Source organism: Lepidochelys kempii, chromosome 7 (assembly GCF_965140285.1).
Source record: "Lepidochelys kempii isolate rLepKem1 chromosome 7, rLepKem1.hap1, whole genome shotgun sequence".
NCBI classification, from domain to species: Eukaryota; Metazoa; Chordata; order Testudines; family Cheloniidae; genus Lepidochelys; species Lepidochelys kempii.
The window spans coordinates 113,567,178-113,589,292 of record NC_136386.1 but is presented as its reverse complement, the minus strand read 5'-3'; the positions used below and the strand labels follow the sequence as shown (position 1 = coordinate 113,589,292).

The 22,115-nt window shown below is 44.5% G+C and overlaps 1 protein-coding gene across 3 annotated transcripts in view; it reads right to left on the bottom strand.

The window, feature by feature from the left end:
• AFAP1L2 (actin filament associated protein 1 like 2) overlaps nt 1-22,115 on the bottom strand; it is a 121,374-nt gene that overhangs the window by 47,661 nt on the left and 51,598 nt on the right. For all 3 annotated transcript variants that reach the window (XM_073354295.2, XM_073354297.2, XM_073354298.2), the window contains exon 2: nt 479-607. In XM_073354295.2, coding sequence (XP_073210396.1) covers nt 479-607 — 129 coding nt within the window. The remainder of the gene's footprint in view (nt 1-478; nt 608-22,115) is intronic.

Below are 22,115 nucleotides of genomic sequence, written 5' to 3'. Positions count from 1 at the left end.
GGGAAGGAGAGATGTCTTAGTGGGCCAGTCCCATTCATGCTGCAAAGTTTTCACATAGAAAGGAGCAAACTGTGTGCACACGGGTGTGTATGTACACTTAAGTCTCTACTAAATGCAGTTGGTCTCTACCAATTACAAAATGTTATGTTGAGAAATTAAACACTGAACAGCCAGGAAATTCCAGGAGTTAAAATTTCAATATGAACTCAGCCAGACGGCATGTCCTGTGTATCTTATGGTGTGGACTAAATAAAACGAATTTTAACAAGGAAAACAGAAATGATCAGGAATCTTGGAAATCCTTTACTTTTAAAAATGTGCAACTCTGGTTATTTTTGTATATAGCTCTAGTAATTTATACACAATTTAAAACCCAAATCCATGTCTCTCTCTCATATCCCCTCTCCCCAGTCCCAATTTATAAAAATACCCATGTAACGCCCCTCTCTCACCCGCCACGCTCTGACTCCACACGTACCGCTTGTCTTCGTGTACACTCGCAGGAGGTCAGAAAGGAAACATTTTTTCACTACAGCTGTGCTGCTGAGGCTCTCTTCATTCAGTATGTTCAGAAAATCCTCAAGTTCCGTAAGCAGTTGTTCTAGAGCTAAAGGAGACACGGCAAACAATTGGGATGATTTCTTTACAGGGACATCTGGTTACATTTAGAGAGAGGACATGCACTGAACCTCAAATTCCCAACCTCTTGACATTTTTTTTTTTGATCAGGAGGGATTTGGATTTGCATCTCTGAGCTGAACCTATTCTTAGGGTTTTGGCTCTGGATCACATCTCAAAATGGAAGGGATTTGTTTTCTGATTCCAGTTCAGCTATAGCTGAAATCTCACACAAAGGTTTTGTCCAAAGAGTTTAGACACCTTGTGAGAACAGCTGATCTTGTGAGAGTTTGGCCATTCGCTGCTGGAACTACCATGAAAGCAGCTGGCAAGGTTTTGGCACCATTGAATGAGACCATGATTTTACCTAGAGCCCTGAGCCCTCAGCCCTAGTCTCAACCTGATTCAGACTGGGGTCCAGCTCCGAACGCTGCCTTTTTGGGCCACTTCAAATTTGATTCCATTTTATCTTTGCAGTGACCCAAAGACTCATGCACAAGAAATAGAGTATGCCCATGATACTCAATGTCTTCTAGGACTATGTTGCTCGGAAGAGCTTCCAGCAGTTCGCACTTGCATTGAATGGAGATGTAGAGGATGTGAAAGCAAGTGCAGGACTTATCAGCTCCTGAATCAGTGTTCAGGACAAAGATGCCATGGAAAGAACACCCCCTTTACAACCTAAAGAGCGAGTGGAGAACAGGTCAAGTGGATCATGCCCCCAGCACCACGACTAAACAGAGCCAATCAGTTTATTTTAGTTATAAGAAAATCCTTCCTCTTTCTATGTAACTGTTCCCTGTCGAATAGCTTCTGGGAAAAGGCTCACACTCTATTAGCTGGCATTCAGTTACTCACTTCTGATTTCTCCTATTGTTGCCGGGGTAAGTTAGGAACAGGGGCAGGAGACCATTCCAGAGCAGAAAGAACCGAGTGTTTTGTGAAGAAAAGAAATGCCGAATAAGAATGACAGTGGGTGGGAAGGGCAAGGAGTCAGCCAGGTATGGTGATTCCTTCTCTTAGGACTCTCCTCTTGTACATTAACTCAATCACTTCCTGATATTCACATGCTGCACCAGAGACTGGCAACAAGCTCATGCGTTGCATAAGCATATTAATTGTTACAATTTCTTGCTGCACCACTAGGGGATGTGGGGCTACAAAATATGGAGCGGTTAAGATGGGGAGATGCTATTATTTATTTATAAGCATTTCCATGGCACCCTTTACAGTAAGATCTGCACCCCACACAAAACAGCAATGAAGTATCTCCACACCCTGGGAGAAGGGAAAGCATTCATATCCCCATTTTGTAGACAGGAAAACTGACACACATCTAGATTAGTGGTTTGTCCAAGGTTATAGAGAAAGTGTGCGGCAGAACCAAGAATAGAGCCTAGTTTTCAGTCTTAGTCCCTAATCACAAGGCAATTTTTTCCCTACTGAAGCTATGTCTACACTACTACCTATGTCGGCAAAACTTTTGTCACTCAGGGGTATGAACATTCCACCCCCAAGCGACATAAATTACACAGCATACGAACTAGTGTGCACAGGGCTCTACGTTGGTGGGAGAGCTGCTTCTGCCAACATAGCTTCTGCTGCGTGCAGAGGTGGTTTTTGTGCCGACAGGAGAGCTCTCCCGCATTGGCATAGAGCGTATTCACCCCACGTGCTGCAGCAGCTGTAAGTGTAGACATGCCCTAAGAGGGAGGGAGTGTAAGAAGCCCATATACTGGGTGGTAGCAAGTGTTTGCTACTCTAACGCCATTTGATTTTATTTGGCTAACTTTGTGGATCCAACAATTTACCATTGCTCCTGGGTTTGACTGTAAACACCAGTCTACTGCCTCCAGATCAATGTATATAATCCAACTTAGTTTGCTCAGGAGCCTTTGCTCTATTGCCTGGGAGCCCTTTACATTTTATAGTGGCTTCTCTACATTAGATTACTTCTATTTTGGTCTGGCTGAGCACCAATGGGCACCTTCAAATGTCTGCATTGTGCTGCATTGTCTTGGCTTGTCTCGTGACCTGACATAACCCATTGCAACACAAATCAGGTACCAGTAATACCAAGAAGTCCCAGTGCTTTTCACAAGCAAGTGGAAATGGGGAATTACTTGTAAATACTGGGATTTTACCAATAACTGTGATTAAAACAGAAGGGTGATTATTTGATATCTATCGCATCTCTCAGGCATTCTCTGAGAGTCCAGCAAACAGACGAAACACCACAGTGTAAATCACAATTTTCCAGTCTACAGTGGAATTTGCACTGGTGCAGTGACTTGGGTGGCTGGCCATTGACTGCTGGACTTGGTGCAAAATCCCACTGGAGACAAGGCCGAAATATACTGTCCTATTAGCTTATTCTACCAGACGTGACACTTTACATATAAGTAACGATAACAGTAAGAGCACAACCCAAACAACACCACGGTTTATCTCGGAGCTACAGCTGTCAGTCAGCTTCCCCAACAGCTGCCCACATGGAAGTCAAGATAGAGTTTGTGTTTCTCCTTAAGGTTAATGCTTGCTCCCCGCATCCCCCATTACTATGGAAAATGACCTCATGCTTCTCCCCGGCATCTAGAACTACTATAGCACACAGGGCCAAATCTCTTACGAATAACACAGCTCATGCAATAGGTTACATTTTCCAGCAGTGGAGTCAGAATGCCAAAGCTGTCTTCAGGTTTCCCGTGACTCAAACAGCTCATTTAGGGCCTGATCCAACAGCCACAGAGGTCAGTGGAAAGATGCCGATTGACTTCAATGGACGAGGATCAGGGCCTTCAAGGAAAAACATTCAGCTCATCTTCAAACAACAGCAATGTATGCGTGGCCTGTTCCTATGCAAATCTCTCTCTGATCTCAGTGGGACGCTCCATATCCAAACCTGATACCTGTACAAATAAATTGCCACTGCAATGAATGGAACTATTCATTTCAGAGGGAAGAAGGAAGAGAGGAAGGAACGTGCTAATTTTAATAAGAAAGCAATGAGCACAAGCGGGAAAGTGAAGATGAAGTCTCAAGGATGAATATGAAGGGAGCCAAAGGGATACTTGGTGGAAATGAGGAAGAAGAAGAAAAATCACAGCAGGTGGGTAAGAATTAGCAATGGTCCAGAAGTGTCTCTACATTAAGCTAAGGTAGAATTTTGAAGTCAATGGAGCTACAGTGATTTCAACAAGCTGAGGCTTTGTCCCACTGTGTGAACACTATATTGAACCTAGTGATGGGCAAACCAGTTTGGAAAGTATCTAGAGTAGCCTGATCCAAATGTCCTCAGTGGCTCCCCTCTGCCCTGAATGTGTATCTTGGATATTTATACTGCCTCATGACTATAGTACCTGAGCATCTCAAAATCTAATGTATTTATCCTCACCACACCCCAGGAGACAGGCCAGTGCTATTATCCCCATTTTACAGATGGGGAGCTGAGGCCCAGATGAGCTAAGTGACTTGCCCAAGGTCACATGGGAAGTCTGTGCTGGAGTAGGGAATTGAACCCAGGTCTCTCCAGTCCTTGGTTAGTGTCCTAACCATGGACTGTCTCTTCCTCCTGTGTTTTTGCCTTCTCACCCTGGTGGTCTAGAAGCGACCATGTGGTAAGGTATCACTGATGTAGCTAGGCCTGCCTTTCTGGTCATGTCCCTGTGGGGCTTCTGACAACACGCAGCACTCCACTTGATTCAAATTGCAGCCCCATGGCGCTCTTCAGCCAACATCTCCATGGCCTTTGTTTAGCACATTAGAAAGCAAGGGTTCAGCAGCAGCAGCAAGGGAAGGGGATGGGACTAGTAGAATCAGGGTGGGATTTTTCCAAAGTACAGAAAGGGAGTTAGGAACACGAGTCCTTATAAAAGTCAATGAGATTTGTGCATCTGACCTCATGTGGGGCTTTACTTTTACCCTAGTCTAGCACCTTCCTTTTAAGAATCGCAGCTCCTATCTATGTGATGTTTTCATACAGTACTTATCAGCATGGTATCTAAAAATCACACCTACCCTGAGAGACAGCTAGAGATTATCATCCTCATTTTTAGCCTGTTGAAAGTGAGGCCCAGATTAAGGGACTTGCCCAAGTTCATCCAGGAGTTCTGTAATAGAGTCAAGAAATGCACCTCAGTCCCCTAAATCCCTGTCCAGTTCCTTAACCACCAGACCATCTGTCCCCTGTAACATGTGGTTACTAGGCAACAATCATTCAAAGGGCCCCTAGAAATTTAAAATAATGTTTAAAAGGCATTTAGGAAGCTCAGATCCATGAGGGAACCAGGTAACTGGGGAAAAGAACTATACGGATCTGCCAAACCCCATACAGCGTCTAGTCTGGAGTCTGTGGCAGCAGACCCTTAACAATTTGGCCTTAAACCCATTTGCTCTAGTTTGGATCGAGATGGTCACCAAAGCATAGGACAAGGAAAGTGAGTCCAAGAGAATGGGCTAGACTGGCAGCCCTGAGAGATATGTGGGTTTACAAATCAGTCTCTGGGATGCTTTTGAAGTTCTCCCATCCGATATTTGACTCTAAAGCATGAGTTGAAGATGTATTCTATCCAGTTTTACTACTGCTACTTCTATTATGGCTTCCTAGAAGCAGCCTATTCCAATAACTCCACTTCATTCCAGCAAAGCATCCTCGTTGCTAGAGTGACACGTGGAAAGCCGGGGACTTTAATGTTGCAATAACAAAGTTGCTTTCCACACAAAGGCTACACGCTCCACTCACGACATTTGGATGTCAATGCATCTGACCCCATCTTGGCACGAGTCTAGGGCTATGCTTGGTAGATGAAAAGAAGTCTCTAGCCTCAAAGTATTGCCTATCCAGTTTATGTGAAACCAGAGCCAAAAAACTAGCCAGTTCACATCAGATCCAGAGGCAACACACTCTTTGTCAAGTAACCACAAGTTATGCCCAACATTAATGTTGTTCAAAGGTAAATGACCATTAAATAGGGTTACAAAAATATTCCTTCCAACAGCCTCTAATCTTTGCCATTCTGCTCTGATGATGATACATATCTATGTCTAATCTGAAGAATCCAGTTCACACTCTGGCATTCTAAGGAAGCAAGAAGGCAGGCTGAGGATTAACCTTCACACAGGTGTTTCAGAAATCCCTGTTGAACGGGATTGAACTAGTTCATTTAATCTAAACGAAATGAATTATTACCAGTTATTTATGTCAAGGTACAGATCCCAACCAAGTTCAGAGCCCCATTGTGCTAGGCACTGTACAAACACGTAGTAACAGACAACCCCTGCCCTGAAGAGCTTACACTGTAAACAGATGAGACAGACACAAGGTACAAAAAAGGAAGCATTACTTTCCCCTTTATTTACAGATGGGAAACCAAGACGCAGAGAGATTAAGTGACTTGCCCAGGGATTCTGTGGCAGAACCAGGAACTGAGCCCAGTCCTTCTGCATCCCACTCTAGTGCCTTTACCCCAAGACCACCTTTGCTCAAACCTTTAAGAGATGCACTGGAAGAATTTCTAAGCGATCGGGGGCATTGATTCCTGTTGAAAGCAGAACGCTACTACTGATAGAGTACTTCGTGCTCTTATGCCTGTCCCAGGCTGCATTAAGATGGGGGGAGGGGGGTAAGGGAGATGAAATCAAGCACCTCTCTCACACCATATGTATCCTGGAGGGGGCTAGAAGTACTATTAGTTCTGTAGCCCCATCTGGTGAGTATAGTGTACTCTTCCAACCCCCTTGGGATGTCCAGAGCTATAGTGAAACTGACCGTGCTCCTTTGATTCTTAGAATTGCCGCAGGCAGAAACAGTGGAGGCGTTTCCTCACAGATCAGTCAGAGGGAACTGTGCTATGTCAGATTCCCTTGAAAGCGTCTACTCAATACAATGTAGAGCGGAGGCTTTTCCGTAGCAGCCTTTCATTCTCTGGTTTCCCCTAGTAAACATTCTAAGATGGCAGCATTCTACGCTCTCCCACGAGGCTGCTTTGGCAGAAGGCAGATGCCTTCTCACTTTGGTTTTCTTTCTTTGCTGCAGGGGAAAAAAAAAATCAATAGACCCTCTGAGGATTGTGTGCTGGGTAAAAGCCGATTTAGAGAGAGCATTAAAATCCCTGAATAGTGAGTGTTAGCAGCATACCGTGGGGATCTACCCCATTCTTACTCGGCTAATTCGGACATTTATAAGGGCTGACTATTGCTGGGAAGGCAAGAGTATTCTGTGGTGACAGCGGAAGAAAGCTATTCTCTCTAATCGTGAGAAGAGCCAGATGCGTTGCCAGTGACAGCTGCAACAGCTGGATGACCCTTAGAAGAGACTGTCTTCCAAAATAACAAAGCACTTACTTCTTCAAATAAGCAACCATCTCTCCACCTTACCCACTTGAGATTCCTATGAAAGATGAGCTGTGAAAATGGTAAATAGCCACAGCATAAAGGCAAGATTCCTCCATTGACTTCAACAGGAGCAAGATCGGACAGTACATACTTTAAAAGCAAGCTGCATTTGCATGCCAATTGGTACATAGCAAACGTATCAGTTCTATACAGTACATGAGTTAACACATGAGTTATGAGGAGAGGCTGAGGGAGCTGGGATTGTTTAGCCTGCAGAAGAGAAGAATGAGGGGGGATTTGATAGCTGCTTTCAACTACCTGAAAGGGGGTTCCAAAGAGGATGGCTCTAAACTGTTCTCAATGGTAGCAGATGACAGAACGAGGAGTAATGGTCTCAAGTTGCACTGGGGGAGGTTTAGATTGGATATTAGGAAAAACTTTTTCACTAAGAGGGTGGTGAAACACTGGAATGCGTTACCTAGGGAGGTGGTAGAATCTCCTTCCTTAGAGGTTTTTAAGGTCAGGCTTGACAAAGCCCTGGCTGGGATGATTTAACTGGGAATTGGTCCTGCTTCGAGCAGGGGGTTGGACTAGATGACCTTCTGGGGTCCCTTCCAACCCTGATATTCTATGATTCTATGAAACATGGTACTGCTGTAGAATGATGCTCACATAGGTTGGATAGGTGCCATAACATGAGTAGGAAGATGGACTGCAGAACCTTTAAACACACGTTGTACACCACAATGTAACTTGGTTTTGATGTTATCAATTCAAGGCCACTGGAAGGTGCAAGTTTAGCCTACAATTTTCAAACTTGGGTGTGTCAAGTTAGGAATTATACTTGGCACTTCTTTGAATGAAATTTTTTTTTAATTAAAACAGTTTATGAAAAACTATTAACTTTTGCCCACGTTCTTCAGGAATATTTTCATAAAGTTTTCAATAAAAAAAATTAAAAGGATTATAGAAAATTTTTATTTATTAAAAAAAAACAACAACTTCCAGCAAACAAAAATCCAATAACCATTTTGATGTTTAAGATACAAACTTATATTTAAAAAATCCTCACAAAGAAAAATGGGGCATTTTTGCGCTTTGCAAAATGGAAACAACTTCAAAATTTCAAAATGTTTGTAAACTTCCCCCCATTTTCAACCAGCTGTAGGAAGCCCCTCAGCACATTTTGGCACTTGAATAAATTGTCCTGGGTTTTCAAAATGCTGAGCTGTGTCAGAAAAAAAGAGAGAGAGACCACTTCAACTGAGGTGCCTAAATCAGGTTTTAATTGCCTGGCTCTCCACATCCAAGTTGGAAACGTTTGGCTTGATCTTGCTGCAAAGCCCGAAATGGAGGAAGAGGGGCAGACAATGTGTCTTGTTGGTCATAGGCTGAGAAACGGAACAGTTGAGCCCAAGCAGCTCTGCGTGGGCTGCTTTGGACATTTGAACAAGAATCTTATTGACGAGCCAGCAGCTCTAACCCAGAAACTCTGAACTTTAACTAACCGGCAGCAGAAGATGCACAAAAGGCTTTTCAGTTTTCTGAACAAACAACAGACTTACTTTCCCTGCTCAATCGGAAGATGAGAAACAGCATCCGCGGGGTGGGGGGGGGACGGGGAGGAAGAGGGGGAGAGAAAGCATGAAAAGCACTCAGACGGCTGAAATAGGGGCTTTTCTCTGAGCGATCCCACGCCTTTGGGTCACTTACTGTAGCTTTCATGACAAACACAGCGATGCCCCGCAGAGATATGGGTCTCTCACACTTTCCATTACAACCCAGGCAGTGCATCACACCAGACTCAGCCGCACCACAGGAGGTCTCACTCTGGCAAGCAAATTCTTTGCACGAGATTTGAATAAGGCCAGTGGCACATCCCCTTCATAACAGCATCTTTATAGAACACCTGTCGTCCCAAAAGATCCCCAAGAGCTTTTTAAATAGTCTGTGGGCTGATTCCTGCATGCACTCACTACCAGGCGTAGCGCTTAATTCTGTGAGTTACTTCCCGTTGCACCAATACATATAGCCATGTAACTGAGTATCCTGTAGCATGGCTCAGTGACCTGAAGCCAAGGGGACTGCTTATGACAATAAGCACTGCACCTGTAAGTGCATGTATTTCAAGCTTTACATGCTCCCAGCAGACACTTAGCAGACACTTCTGGGGTGGAGTCCGGACAGACAAATACCCACAGCAGCATGATGGGGGAGGGAAAATTTTGGCCAAGGAAACCAAGATGAACTGCTCCTGAATTGAACCATCTGATGGCTTGGCATGTAGGCAACCCTTCCCCTACAGCAGTCACCTTGTCTCTTCCCCCTACCCTGACCTTTTCCTCTCCTCAGGTTGCTTTTTTCCCCCCTTTTGTTTTCTATTTTTCTCTCTCTCTTGTGTGATCTCTGGGGTTTTTTTGCTTTCCATGCCCATTCCCTACTCACCAGAAGGGTTACATGCTGCTGACTTTGTGGGGGAGCTAGAGAGACCAGCTGCCCTGTATGCTAAGAGACAGCTGTTTGGTGTCTAATGTGGTTTCTAACCATGCCCAGAAAGGACATTGGATCATATAAAACAGCTGTTTTCAAGACAGAATCATGCACAGGACGTGACTGAGAGAGACAAGCACAGGGCTTTGTACCATGAATAAAGCCCTGGGGAGAGTTGTCCCTTAACAACAAACTTGGTCCAGTATTTTTCATACACCTATCCTTTGTTTCCTTTAGTTAACCTGTGGGAGTGGGAGATCCAATGATTGCTCCATGCAGATGGGCAACATATGGTCTTCTGGCTGAGCTCAACCCTGTGGGAACAGAGACGTGGGGAACTAACTCTGTGACAATACAATTGGTGCGGGTGGCAGGCTCCTACCTGGGCAGGGGGCTGCCGTGCACAAGAGCTGCTCTGCAGATGTCTGAATGAAGGGCTGCTGCAGATCAGTAAAGGAAGGGTGGCTGCTCTTAAATGGTCACATAGCACTTTACCAGCAGCTCCTGGAGTGCATTTGAGGCAGATTTAGAGTCATGGGACTTTCCCCATTCCCAGTGCACCTTTTATCCCACCCCACCCAGCAGCCTGTTCCTGCCCTCCTGCGCCAGCAGGGAAAGCACCACAGATTGGTGTCTATTTTTACACGTTGGTGCCCACAGCCACTGGCACATCAGCCACGTGGCTAGAAACATGGTTTCCCTGAGGACGTTGGGGGCTTTGGCTGTGGGACCCTCCTTGGTAGCTCAGTCTTCCCCTCTCTACAACAAGTTCACCAGCTATCATGATTGTGGGACCACAAACTCCTAATGATTAGTGCTATCATAATTACTGCCAGTTACAGTACAGGAGCAAAATTCTGCCATACGTACCTGAAGCAAAGAAATAAAGGGGGTTAACCCTGCCCAAAGTAGCTGGAGCAGGATCTCTTTCTTGCAGGCAAGATGCAATTTAAAGGAATCTGTCAGACATGCAAGGAGGAGGGACCCACACACCACCGAGTCTTAATACTAGTTAGTATCCTTCCTATCTTTTTCTTCTCGTGTTTTCAATCTTTTATATGGCTCAAGACCATCCTTTCTTAAAATGAGCAACTGAAACATTGCAGAAGGCAAAAGAAAAAATGTTGAAGCAACTTTGTTGCATTCAGAGAAAAGGACTGAGAATAGGGATATGCGATTTTCCCCCTCCGGTTCCACTGCAGCACTGATTCCCTGTGTTACACTGATGGGCCATATTAACTTACTCTGTGCCTCTGCTTACCCATCTGTAAAATGGGTATGATTACACTGTTATTTCACAGGGAAGGGATGTATGCCAAGTACTATGAGATGTTGGTTAACAGGTGCCATCGCAGGGCTTTTAGTGGCTACGTTTCATCTCTTAATATTCTTGCTCAACCACTGTCAAAAATGTTTCATATGATCCTCATCAATCCTCTGTAGAGGGACAGCAGGGAGCATTCAGTTAGACTCTGAGCATTAGTCATTGTGGCAATACGCAAACCAGTTATTTCCTCTGGCATCCTATTACGCAACTGTGTACAGGGGGCTGGCAAACCCACTCCAGAACACAATCTACACACTCTGTTCACAGTCAAAATTCCTCTCTTTCCTAATGACATAATATAAAACAACAGAAGCTTCAGCACATGCCTTCTCCGGCTTAGTAGTTCCCAGGACTTCTCCCTTCATATGTCTCAACCCTATCTGCCACTTCCATTTCTCTTGTATATATGGTGAAACTAACAAACTCCACTTCCCATAGTGAGTCAGAAGGACTGGCTCATTTAGCATCTCTCAGCAGGGTTCCAAGACCAGTTAACACTGTGAGGCCTCAGAAGATCCCAGCCCCCTACTTACAACTGTAAACATAATAAAGGCTGGTCCTGCTCCCTTTAAGATCATTGAAAAAATTCCCATTGACTTCAATGAGAGCAGGATCTGGCACATAATGTGTGATCCCTTATATTTAACAGCAGGGCAACATCTTTATTCCTGTTGCACCTGAGGATGGTCACATCTGCAGTCTCACATTACACTTATTTCTAGGCAGAATTACAGCTGCCCAGGAGGACATAACATAGCATATGGGTTATTTAGTAGTGCAAACCAGCTGGCACAGTTTAAAATGTGTATCGTGCAAGGGAGAACAGCAATATTTGATAAGTGACATCATTTGCCACAGTGACAGTCCGTGCAATGTAACTCACATTCTCCTCAATCACTTCAAACCCCAGATTTTGTCTGGTCAGTTTTCCAAATCCCATGATTTGTACATCAAACTCATAACTTTCTTTTAGGACTTGACTCATGATTTTGGGCCATTATTTATCTATACTGCGGTAGCACATGGGAGCCCCAGCCCTGGACTGCATTATCCTAGGAGCTATACAAACATAGAACAAAGATCTTACAGTCTAAGTAGGGTTCTTTCCACCAGATTTCAGAGTATTTCAGTCAAACAACTCTCCCAGCATCCACATTGCTAGGGAAAATTAATCCCACCCACTTTACCATCTTTACATGCCACAGAATCCAGCCTTTCCACCATGCCATAGCTCTGGCACGGAACTGTTGAGTTGGATAGAAAAATGGTGCTGCCAAGGCCATATTCTTCAGCTGCTGAGTATTGCCCAGTTATGCACCAATATGAATATTTCTCAATTCCTTTTCATAGATCATAGATTCCAAGGCCAGCAGAGACCACTGTGATCATCTTCTAGTCTGACCTCCTATAGAATACAGGCCATAGAGCTTCCCTAAATTCATTCCTAGAGTGGATCTTTTAGACAAACATCCAGTCTTGATTTAAAAGTGGTCAGCCATGGAGAATCCACCCCAAACCCTTGGTAAGTTGTTCCAAAGGCTAATTATGCTCAGCGTTAAAAATTTATGCGTTCGTTCTAGTCAATTTGTCTAGTTTCAACTTCCAGCCATTGGCTCATGTGATGCTTTTCTCTGCAAAATTGAAGAGCCCATTATTAATCACTTCTGCCTTTTTTCCATTAGTATTGATCATTCTACCATTTTCATCTAGCAATGGACCAGCATCTTTGCTAGGATTCCTTTTGTTTTGAATATACTTAAATACTCCTCATTATTGTCCATAACTGTGAGGGACATAGACTTCTCCTTGAGTCCCTTTGCTTTCCTTACCAAATTTCTACAATTCCTAGCTTTTGATTTATATTCATTACTATCAACTTCCTCTTTCTTTTTTGTGTGTATTTTTTATAGCTGCCTTCACCTCCCCTTTTTAACAAATACGGCCTTCTTCCTCGAGTGTGGCTTTTTGGGCAACTAGTAAAGTGATCTTAAACAATTCCCAATCACCATTCACATTTGTGAATTACTGTGACAATATTTTTGGCTAAATAGTGTAGACTCAACTTGATTATTATTTTGATTATTAATAATAATAGAATTTGAATTGCCATTCCTGGCCTTTGATTGAGCTACTGTGTTGGAGCAATTTGTCCATCTGAAACGCTCCATGTTCCAACTTATTCAGCTAAAATTGAGAGGGGAAAAAAAGCCATTTGTACCATGTAGTTTCATGCCCTATATTCTGCAGCACAACCTACTGTGGCCTAAATGATCCCCTGCATTACACAGTGCTGAGGTGACAAGAGAAGCAGAGAGCCTCCAGAGAGCCACAAGGCAGATGTGTGATAACACCTTCGTCTACTCTTCAATCATCTCCATCCCCACTTCAACTGGAACGGGAGAGACAGTCCCTCACAGCTGAATGGGGGTGGAGTGAGCAGCCATTCCCCATGAATGTCACCAACGTCTGACGCAGAATGCCCCTTCTACTTGAGTTGATTGCAAAGGAGGAAGAACCCATGGGCATGGACACCCAGGAATGGAAGCGTGGCATAGCACAGTGCTATGTTGCTAATGCTCCAGGTTGTGCAGATGTGGAGGGGAGAGAGATCCAGTGGCAGGCTGTCTAGATAAGCAAGGCATGACTTGGCCTGTCTTCCTTAGAGAAAGATCAGCTCTTATGCCAGGTCCTCACTTTGAGCACTTACAAGCCAAGATGGTCCTGCTATACCCTCCGCCTCCACCGTCCTCTGAGACCTGAACATTTCTGACCTCTAGGGCAAGTTCAGCCCTTGTTCCAGTTTTGGATCAGAATTTTGCAGGCCAGTCCAATCTGTTATTACAAGCTGGAAGGTGAGAGGGTTTATGGCAACATGTGTTGAGGTAGTATGTAAATTACAATGGATGAGGTAAGTATTCGTTAGGCTCTAATGCTGAGAAAAGAGAAGTCACCAGACTGGCTAAATTATAGCCAAGCCACAATGATTCCTTGGAGGTTTGTTAATACAAAAGGGAGATTAAAGAGTCAAATCTGAGTTTAAAAATGTCCCAAGGAAATGGGGCTCCCTGGAAAGGCTTCAACTTGTTCATCAGCAGTTTCTTGTTGCAGATTTTCTGCTGAAACATTAAATGAAAACAATGATCTAATTCTTAAATCTATGATAGGATTAGCAATACCTTTGCAGTGTTTATGTAATGGGTTTCAGAGGTTTAATGCAGAATATTATTTCCACTCTGGATAACTGGCTCTTGTTCATGTAAACAAAATCCAAGACAGGCTAAGGAACAAAATCTCTTTTATCCGGTAAATGGTTGTTTTGCTGCGTTTGAGAGAACTTTCCCTCATTTCCTGTGCACCTTAATATAGCTTCACTGTTAGGATACAAAGGCAGGAGCTGACTGACTCAAGTAAAAAAGCCCACTTGCAAAGCATGATCCATATCCTGCACTTATTTACATCCCCTTGATTGCTATGGGTGTAAATCAGTCCAGAATGTGGCCCGCACAATTGTATAGGTGGCGTTTAGTTACTGTCAGTCTGATTTTCTCCTCACACCATTTTCCACCAGTGCAACTCCACTGTCTTCAATAGCTCTGCTCCTGATTTCATCGGGGTAGGTTTAGGGAGAATCCAGTCCTGTGCTCAACTTTCTCAACCGTGTGCTGTACAAAGCCAGGCTTATGTCATGTTCCCATCAGCTCCATGTCCCTGATTTTTGCCGCGTAATGAAAGATTCCCAGGTAAGAGCAGCATGTCTAAAAGCAAGGAGGTAATTCCCACAGGAACTTCTGCACTGAGTGTTAGTTGGCTTGGGAAGGTCTTCTGCTCTGTTCTAGAAGAGGGGCGTGATCAGGCAGATCATAGCAGAAGTTGCTTAGCTCAGTGATATGTGCAGTTGTTCACATGGTTAAATATGAGTGGAGATCCTGCTCCGTAGTGGGGAGAGGCACCACTACTTTACCTGGGCCCAGTGCAACAGTCACTTCTGTTACATACATTATCCTCTTTCTCCCTGTCCTGCAGCTACCCAGGGAAAGTTCAATAAGATCTTAGTGGGTTTGATCTTGGCCTCTGTTCCCTTCGTAAGTAAAAGGTATAGAAGAGGAAATCCTTGGGTTTATCAGGCCTGCTGCTCCTTGAAGAGGATGGGTTGGCAGCACAGCAGAGGAGGGAAGTAGCCTATCCATACTGGGCCTAGATCCATAGAAAGCACATAAGGAGAACCCAGTGACCTGTGCGGTGGCATGCCATGACAAGTCACTTGCATGCCTGAGGCAGTCCAAAATGGTGTCCTCTGTGCAGCATGACCTCGCATATACTGTGCATGGGAAGTCACACTAGGTGGAGAACGCCATTTTGTTCTACTTCATGGGGGCTGGACGGAATCATCCAGTTGGACAATGCACAGCCTGGGACTATAGTTTTCTAGCCCCTTGAGAAGCTTTTCACCAGCTCAACTTCCTCCTGAGAAAGAGATTTTTTAGGAAAGCTTCACTCTCTCACCCACAGATAGTTCAAGGAGCTGGATCCATTGTTGAAAAGACAAAGCAATAATTAATCTTGATAAATAATGACGTTCATCACTTGTGTTGTTCTTTACATCTTCAAAAGGTCCTGACAAACACTCCGGTAAGGGAAGTAAGTAAATGGAAAGGCTGGGAAGAGGAGATAATGGGGCATGAAGGGCAGACAGGCAAAAATGTTCATCCTTTTTCCAATATTCAATGATTTCCCCCTTTCCACAGCTTGGGAGCCCATTCAGATTCTTGCCATTTTTTCATTGAAAATAAGGACATTTAATTTAAATGTTCATGTTAAGAACCTTATAATAGCTGTTAACTTGAAGGTGCTCCCTGTTGACTTAGTAAAACCAATATTCTGGCTGAAAAAGACTCCTTCTGCCTTCAGCTGTGGAATTAATTCAGTTGAGCCTACGATTACTATCTTGCAAACACAAAGCACCCGCAAGTGATCATATTAATACTGGTGACATGTACAAATGTTCATTCATGGATGTTTATCAAACACTTTGAAGATGAAGAGCCACAACCCTGGTAATATTAGGCCGGGAAACAGAGTAATAGGTGAAGTGACTTGCCCCCAGCCACAAAACAAGTGAGAAAGAGAGCTGACAGAAGCATCCCGTCCTGTACTCAGATCACAGCTCTCTCCATTCTGATCAGTTGAATTCAGTGATGCCATTTAAGGGAGGACTACAGTTTTGGAGAATGACATCACTCTCTACAACATAGAGAAGGGATCCAGAAAATCACAGTTCGGGGGGGGGAGAATGGTGTCAGCATTCTCCTTTCCCAACCACCACCGACAAGTCTTCCTGTATCAATCCTTTCCCACAGGCTGCTACCACAAATAGTTAGTCAATATTTCAACCTTCCCTCAAACAGTTATTCATTTAAACTCCAGCTCCCAAAGGCAAATCAATGGCAAGTCAGAGAATGCAGCACCACAGAGCTTGAAAATCCTCACGAGGCTAAGAAAACATGAGAATTTTGAGGTTGTGGTTTTTGTTTGTTTCATTTGTTTTGCCTTATCTATTTTTCCCAGCTTTTTGAGACATGGGTGGGGAGCTGAGGAAACTGAAAGTGAGTTGAATGGGGGAGAGGGGGAAGAAGTTAATCATCCTTGGATTTGATGTGCAACTAGGGTGACCAGATGTCCCGATTTTATAGGGACAGTCCAGATATTTGGGGCTTTTTCTTACATAGGTGCCTATTACCCCCCACCCTCTGTCCCAATTTTTCACACTTGCTATCTGGTCACCCTATGTTACACCGGTGAGCATTTACTCCCATTGATTTCAGTGGAACTACTTGCATGAGTAATTGCTCACTAAGAGGAACAACAGCAGGGAGGACTTGGGGACAAGATTGGTTCAGTCCACATGCTTGGAACGAACATTCATACTACGCCCCTGGAGCGTGGGAGAGGCACGACTCATACGCAATAAATATCACAGGGCTAAGATAGGCAGCTGTGGGAGCACATTTGTGATGAAGGGTGCAGGCACTGATCGACCCCCTCAGCTGCACTGCAGTGTTCAATGGCCTGCGAAATCCTTTCTCAGCTCATATACTCCTCCATCCTGAACAATAGCCTTTGAGGTTCCCAAGCAGCAAGTGCCAAGTCAAGAGGGGTTTCCCCCCCCCATAGAAAAGGAAATGTGTAGATGGTACTGTCCCAGCTACCAGCTTCTGATAGATTTTGCCACCTCTGCATTCAAGCCAACAGCATGGTACGTACTTTGTAAAATTATACCAGGAGCCATCATGAAGAATGCCACAAGAATAACCTAAGAGGCTCCCCGAGCAAGCTAGTTTCATGCAGGGTGTTTTTGATCATATTTTTGCTGATGCACAATGTAATTCGGCCTTCTGTTTTTGCTGCAACATCTACTTTCATCCGAGTGGGTGATGAGAGTTGCACGTAGGTTAGTCAGAAAGCAGGTCTGTCAATGCAATGCAAGAGTCCCCGTCCTTGGTTGTGGAAAAGGAGTCTAACTCCTCCTAGTCACCCAGGGAGGTGGGATGAGTAAAAGAGAAGATGCGTTCAACAAAAAGGGGTGTGCAACCCAGGGAAAGTCCCATTAAAACTGTTCAGTGATGGTGCAAAATGGTACTGGGAAGGACAGATGGTCTTGTGGACAGGACACTTTGCCAGAGATCAATCCAGGTGGCACTCGGTCTGCAAGGATGCCAGCTCTCTTTGGGATTTGCGATGATGATAGGGCACTGGATGTGGACTCAGGAAAGCTAGGTTCAACTCCCAAATCAGCCAGACTTCCTGTGTGACCTTGGGCAAATCACTTCATCTACCCCGTGCCGCAGTTCTCCATCTGTAAAATGGGGGCTAGCATTCCCTGCTTTCACAGGAGTGTTGTGTTGCTAAAAATCTATTGATTGGCAGGTGCTCAGATACTGTGGTGATAAGGGCCACAAGTACCTAGCTAGATAGGAGCAGCCCTAAAGTGACAGGCTGTAAGATAAAGCAGCGATTGCAATGCATGTAGAAACATACATGCTTCCATTTACCCCTGTGCTCCCTCCTCAAGTTATTGATTCTTATGTCAAAGCAAGGAAACTCAATAATTAGGTGTATACCTCCGAGCATTACTGATCATGGCTGACCTTCATGTACACACACAACCCCCGCCCCTAAATCTCTCCCAGGCCTTGGCTACGTTAGGGCAGCTTCCCAATATTTCACAGCATTTTTTTGCACCTTTGGCCATTCTGTAGTTCCTCTATTAATCTGCCCTTTGTGAGCAGATTGAGTGAGTATGGCATGGTACCTTTCTTGCCCAAATCAGCAGCAAGCAACAGGAAAAGTCGCTGTTTGAAACTGAACAGAAGAGAGATTATTTGGGAGGGGTGGGGGGGAAAGAATAGAACTGAGTTGGGTTAGTCAGCGGACTGGCAGCAGGAAACCTCCAGAAAAGGCAGCGTTAGGAAATCCAACTTCAAAAGGAGACGTGACAAGAACAGGAGTGTTTGTGATACGCCTGAGGAAGTCATTAGAATTTAAAAGATAGATAAATCAAACCAGGACTGTGGGCCCCAGAATCTGAACCCCTTCCAAATAGCAGAAGTTCTCTTCTGCATTTACCCGGTTCCCCCTCCCATATTAGAAAGGCAGGATCCATAAATATCACTGTCTTAAAGCACCTTCCAGCAAACTATTGCCACTGCTGAAAACGAAAGGAAGAATTCTGCCCTTACAATTAAATGAATCCCACTCTCCTTCCTCTTTTCTGTTTATTAATAGCAACAACTTCTTCTTCATTTTTAGGCAGGAGAGGGTTTCTGTCGAGCCTTCAGGGAAAAGTTGTTTCTTGAGGTCTGGATTCATATGATGGCTAAGGCATTGGTTTATCTGTCTTATTGGGTTTCCCCGAGGTGTTGTTTCTTGAAACAGAGACTTCACATCACAGCTGTACAAAGCAATGTTTGCTCTGCTGATTGCTGGCATGCTGGGTCTAGTATTATTAGAACCAAGCATATGTGATGTTAGATGAGATTTCTGCAAATTTCAGTGGTTTCAAGTTGTTGGGGATCTGGGCCAGATTTGTGTGTGCTTAGAGTCACACATCTTCATGACACTGTTCAAACATGCCCTAGGACTCAAAACGAAAAACTCAGCTGAGGACCGCCACATTTTACGTCATTTCTACTCAACACAGTGAATCAGCCTGAGAACCCTCAACACTTGGCCCAGTTCCACCAGATAGTTTGCAAACCTCTTAGTGAGCCTGGCCTGAGTTACCGGTTTGTAAAAAAACCCCCAAACCAGGGTTGAGTTACAAATATTTCGGCCCATTCTGGAACGGGTCCAGCTACCATGCCTGTGTTCATCATTGTTTCCACGTTCTCCTTGCCATGGAGAATGAGCATCCCACCACTGAAGCCAATGGAGCTGCTGGTGTAAAGCTGAAGTAATGCGGTGATTATTAGGCTATATAAGTGCATATGTCTAGTGTGAGGCACTATTGCAATAGCAAATGATCAAATGAACCGAGTACCAACCGAGTACCAACTAGAATAACTTCCTTCCCCATCAAGCGCTTTTCAAGATTTCAAGATTCATTGGCTGTTGCCCCTTCCAGGAAATCTGACAATATTACTACAGCAAATGCTAATGCTGCATTGTACAGTAAATGCTAACGCTGAAAAACACAAAGCATTGTTCTCCCTTGTCATCTTTGTCTGAGTCAGATGAAGGAGGTAGGGAAGTCCAAGGTCACTGGCAGTATAAGACCTACAAAGTGGCAAGGACAGGATCTTGTGCTATTCTACAAGGATCCGGTGATTAGTGGCAAGCATCCACAACTAGATCAGTATGAGCACTCTGTAGGGAAGGGGCGGTGAAGATGTTTTCATACCTTGAAGCTGTCACGTGGACCAGAATGTGGTCTCCTGATTCTTGTCCAGATTCCCTTATTCACAGTGTGGCTGTGAATCTCGGAAACTAACCAAATGAGAGTTTCATTGGCAGCACACAGTGACTAGGGAAACTAGTTAATGACGATGGTTATTTTTCTGTTTGGCCATTAGAAAAGCAGAAAAGAACCCAGTGGCAATGACCAAAATTAGTTTCTCCCATTATTTGATTTAACTCCTGCATGCTGCCATTTTCTTGAGAATAACCTATGCTCATCAACAGAATTTTAGCTGTATCTCACACCCAGACATTGGCATAGACAATTAACATATGACTCAACATCCGCTCAAAAGAGAAAGACTTAGCAGGTTGGCTATGGTTCAGGTGCAATCCTGTGAGTCATATGGGAGGAATGAGCTCTTAGTGACAGAAACTACTAAGGGGAGTCCTTCAACACTATGACTAACTCTTCTCTTTGTTTGCTTTGTGTTATTTTTCAGCTCTCTTCCCGGAGTTATTTAATGTGTGGCAGGCATGGCAAAAACTCCCTAAAAGTGGCGGGGGAGGGGGGAGCCCACCGGCACCTGAACCATGGCCCTGCTCCCGCGCCGCCTCCTTCCCCCCCCAGGCCCGGCTCCCACGCAGCCTTCTACCCCCCCCCCCCGCCCCCCAGGCCCGGCTCCCGCGCCGCCTCCTTCCCCCCCAAGACCACATAGCCCTCCCACTTTTAAAAGTGATGGGGCCATGCCCCATGGCCCCCACTGTTCCAATGCCCCTGATGTGTGTCCACAGCTGAAATAGTTTAAGGACACAATAACCATTTCTGTAATGTAGGAAACAATCACAGCCTCAAAATTGGCCAGGATTTTGGCAGCATGCTCTGAAACTGATGTGACTTAAATCTCCATTCCAAACCATGCATACTTACACGCCTGAGCATCTCCCACAGCTCTGCCTCTAGGGTCCTATTCAATCAGACTCACCCGCTATAACTTCACAGGTTCAAAGGCATAAGTGCCAGGTTGCCAGAAATTACGTCCAGACATTCATACAATGTGATACGCTGAATAGAGGAAATTTAAAATCAAAAAGATTAATGATGGGAGAACACAGAAGTGTTCAGATGATTGGTTCAGTTCAGCTAAGCAAAGCTCTTCTCTTTAGATTCCATGAATACCCCATCTTATCCAAACTTACACACCATTCATTAAAAAAAGTTAAAATCATAAAATTTGTCCTTCTTTATTGCCTTCCGTCAAGGATCTATTAGTGTTTTACATATACACCGGACTCTCGCTAGAACACGGGATTTGGGACCCATGCGCGGTACCGCGTTAACGCGGGGACTGCATTAAAGTGAATTGCAATTAAAGTAATTAAATTTGGGATCCATGGACGCGAATGTGTTATATGTGAATTTGCGCTATATAGACGCGCGTTCTAGAGAGGGTCTGGTGTACTAATTAATTCAGCCTCTACACCTCGGCAAGGGAGGTATGCGACAGAAAGCCCACTACTGAAAGGCAGCCACCTCTGAGAAGGGATGCAGCATAGGTTTAAAAGACCCGAGCAGCACTATACAACAGTTTAGGGCCAACAGTTCAGGATAGGACATGAAGCAGACCATTACATCTGATTGAAACTGCATGGGAAATTTAACTGGAGAGGATGACCCAAGTGGGAATCTGGCTGCGAACTAGAGTTTACATGGCTAAACTCCCAGAAAGCATCCTGGGATCCTTCATGAGCACACGTGGTAAAGATCTTTGGTGAAACATGTCACTTCCAGCAGCAGAGCACCTGTAATCCCATGCTGATGCCCTGACTCAGTGGAAGGGTGGGTCACCTACTGAATAACCATCACCATGTCCGGCAGCTCAGGTTGTTCCTTCCAGGTTTTCAGACCAACCTTGCTGAGCTTGTGAGATCTGATGGGACCAAGATGGCGCAGGTCTTTTGTACACTTTATTAAACAGCTGATCTCATGTATCTTGGTACAAACAAAAAGTTCTTTTAAACGTGAACTGAAAACCTGATAGCATTGTTGTGCAATGGAACAAGTTTGGTTATTGGCCATAAAATAAAACATTTTCCCTTGACAACTGCTCCTTGAGATATTGGCATGGTTGGAATGGTCAGAGTAGATACTTTGGCTCTCTGTTTTCAGTGTGTATTTAAGGTAAGTCACATGCAGACTGAGAACTGCAGCATCTCTATTCTGTCTCCAGGCTCCGCCATATGGTAGAGAACAATTGTGAGAGAAGTTTGCCCAACATTTATCATCACAGTTGTGCCTACAGGCCCTAGCTGAGATCAGGACCCCATTGTGCTAGGCACTGTGCATATGCGTAATAAGAGACAATCCCTGCCTAGAACAGACAAAGGCTAGGAGGGAACCAGATACACAAAGAAGTGCAACGCCAGTGGTAACGCCAGCTGTCCTGACTCCAGG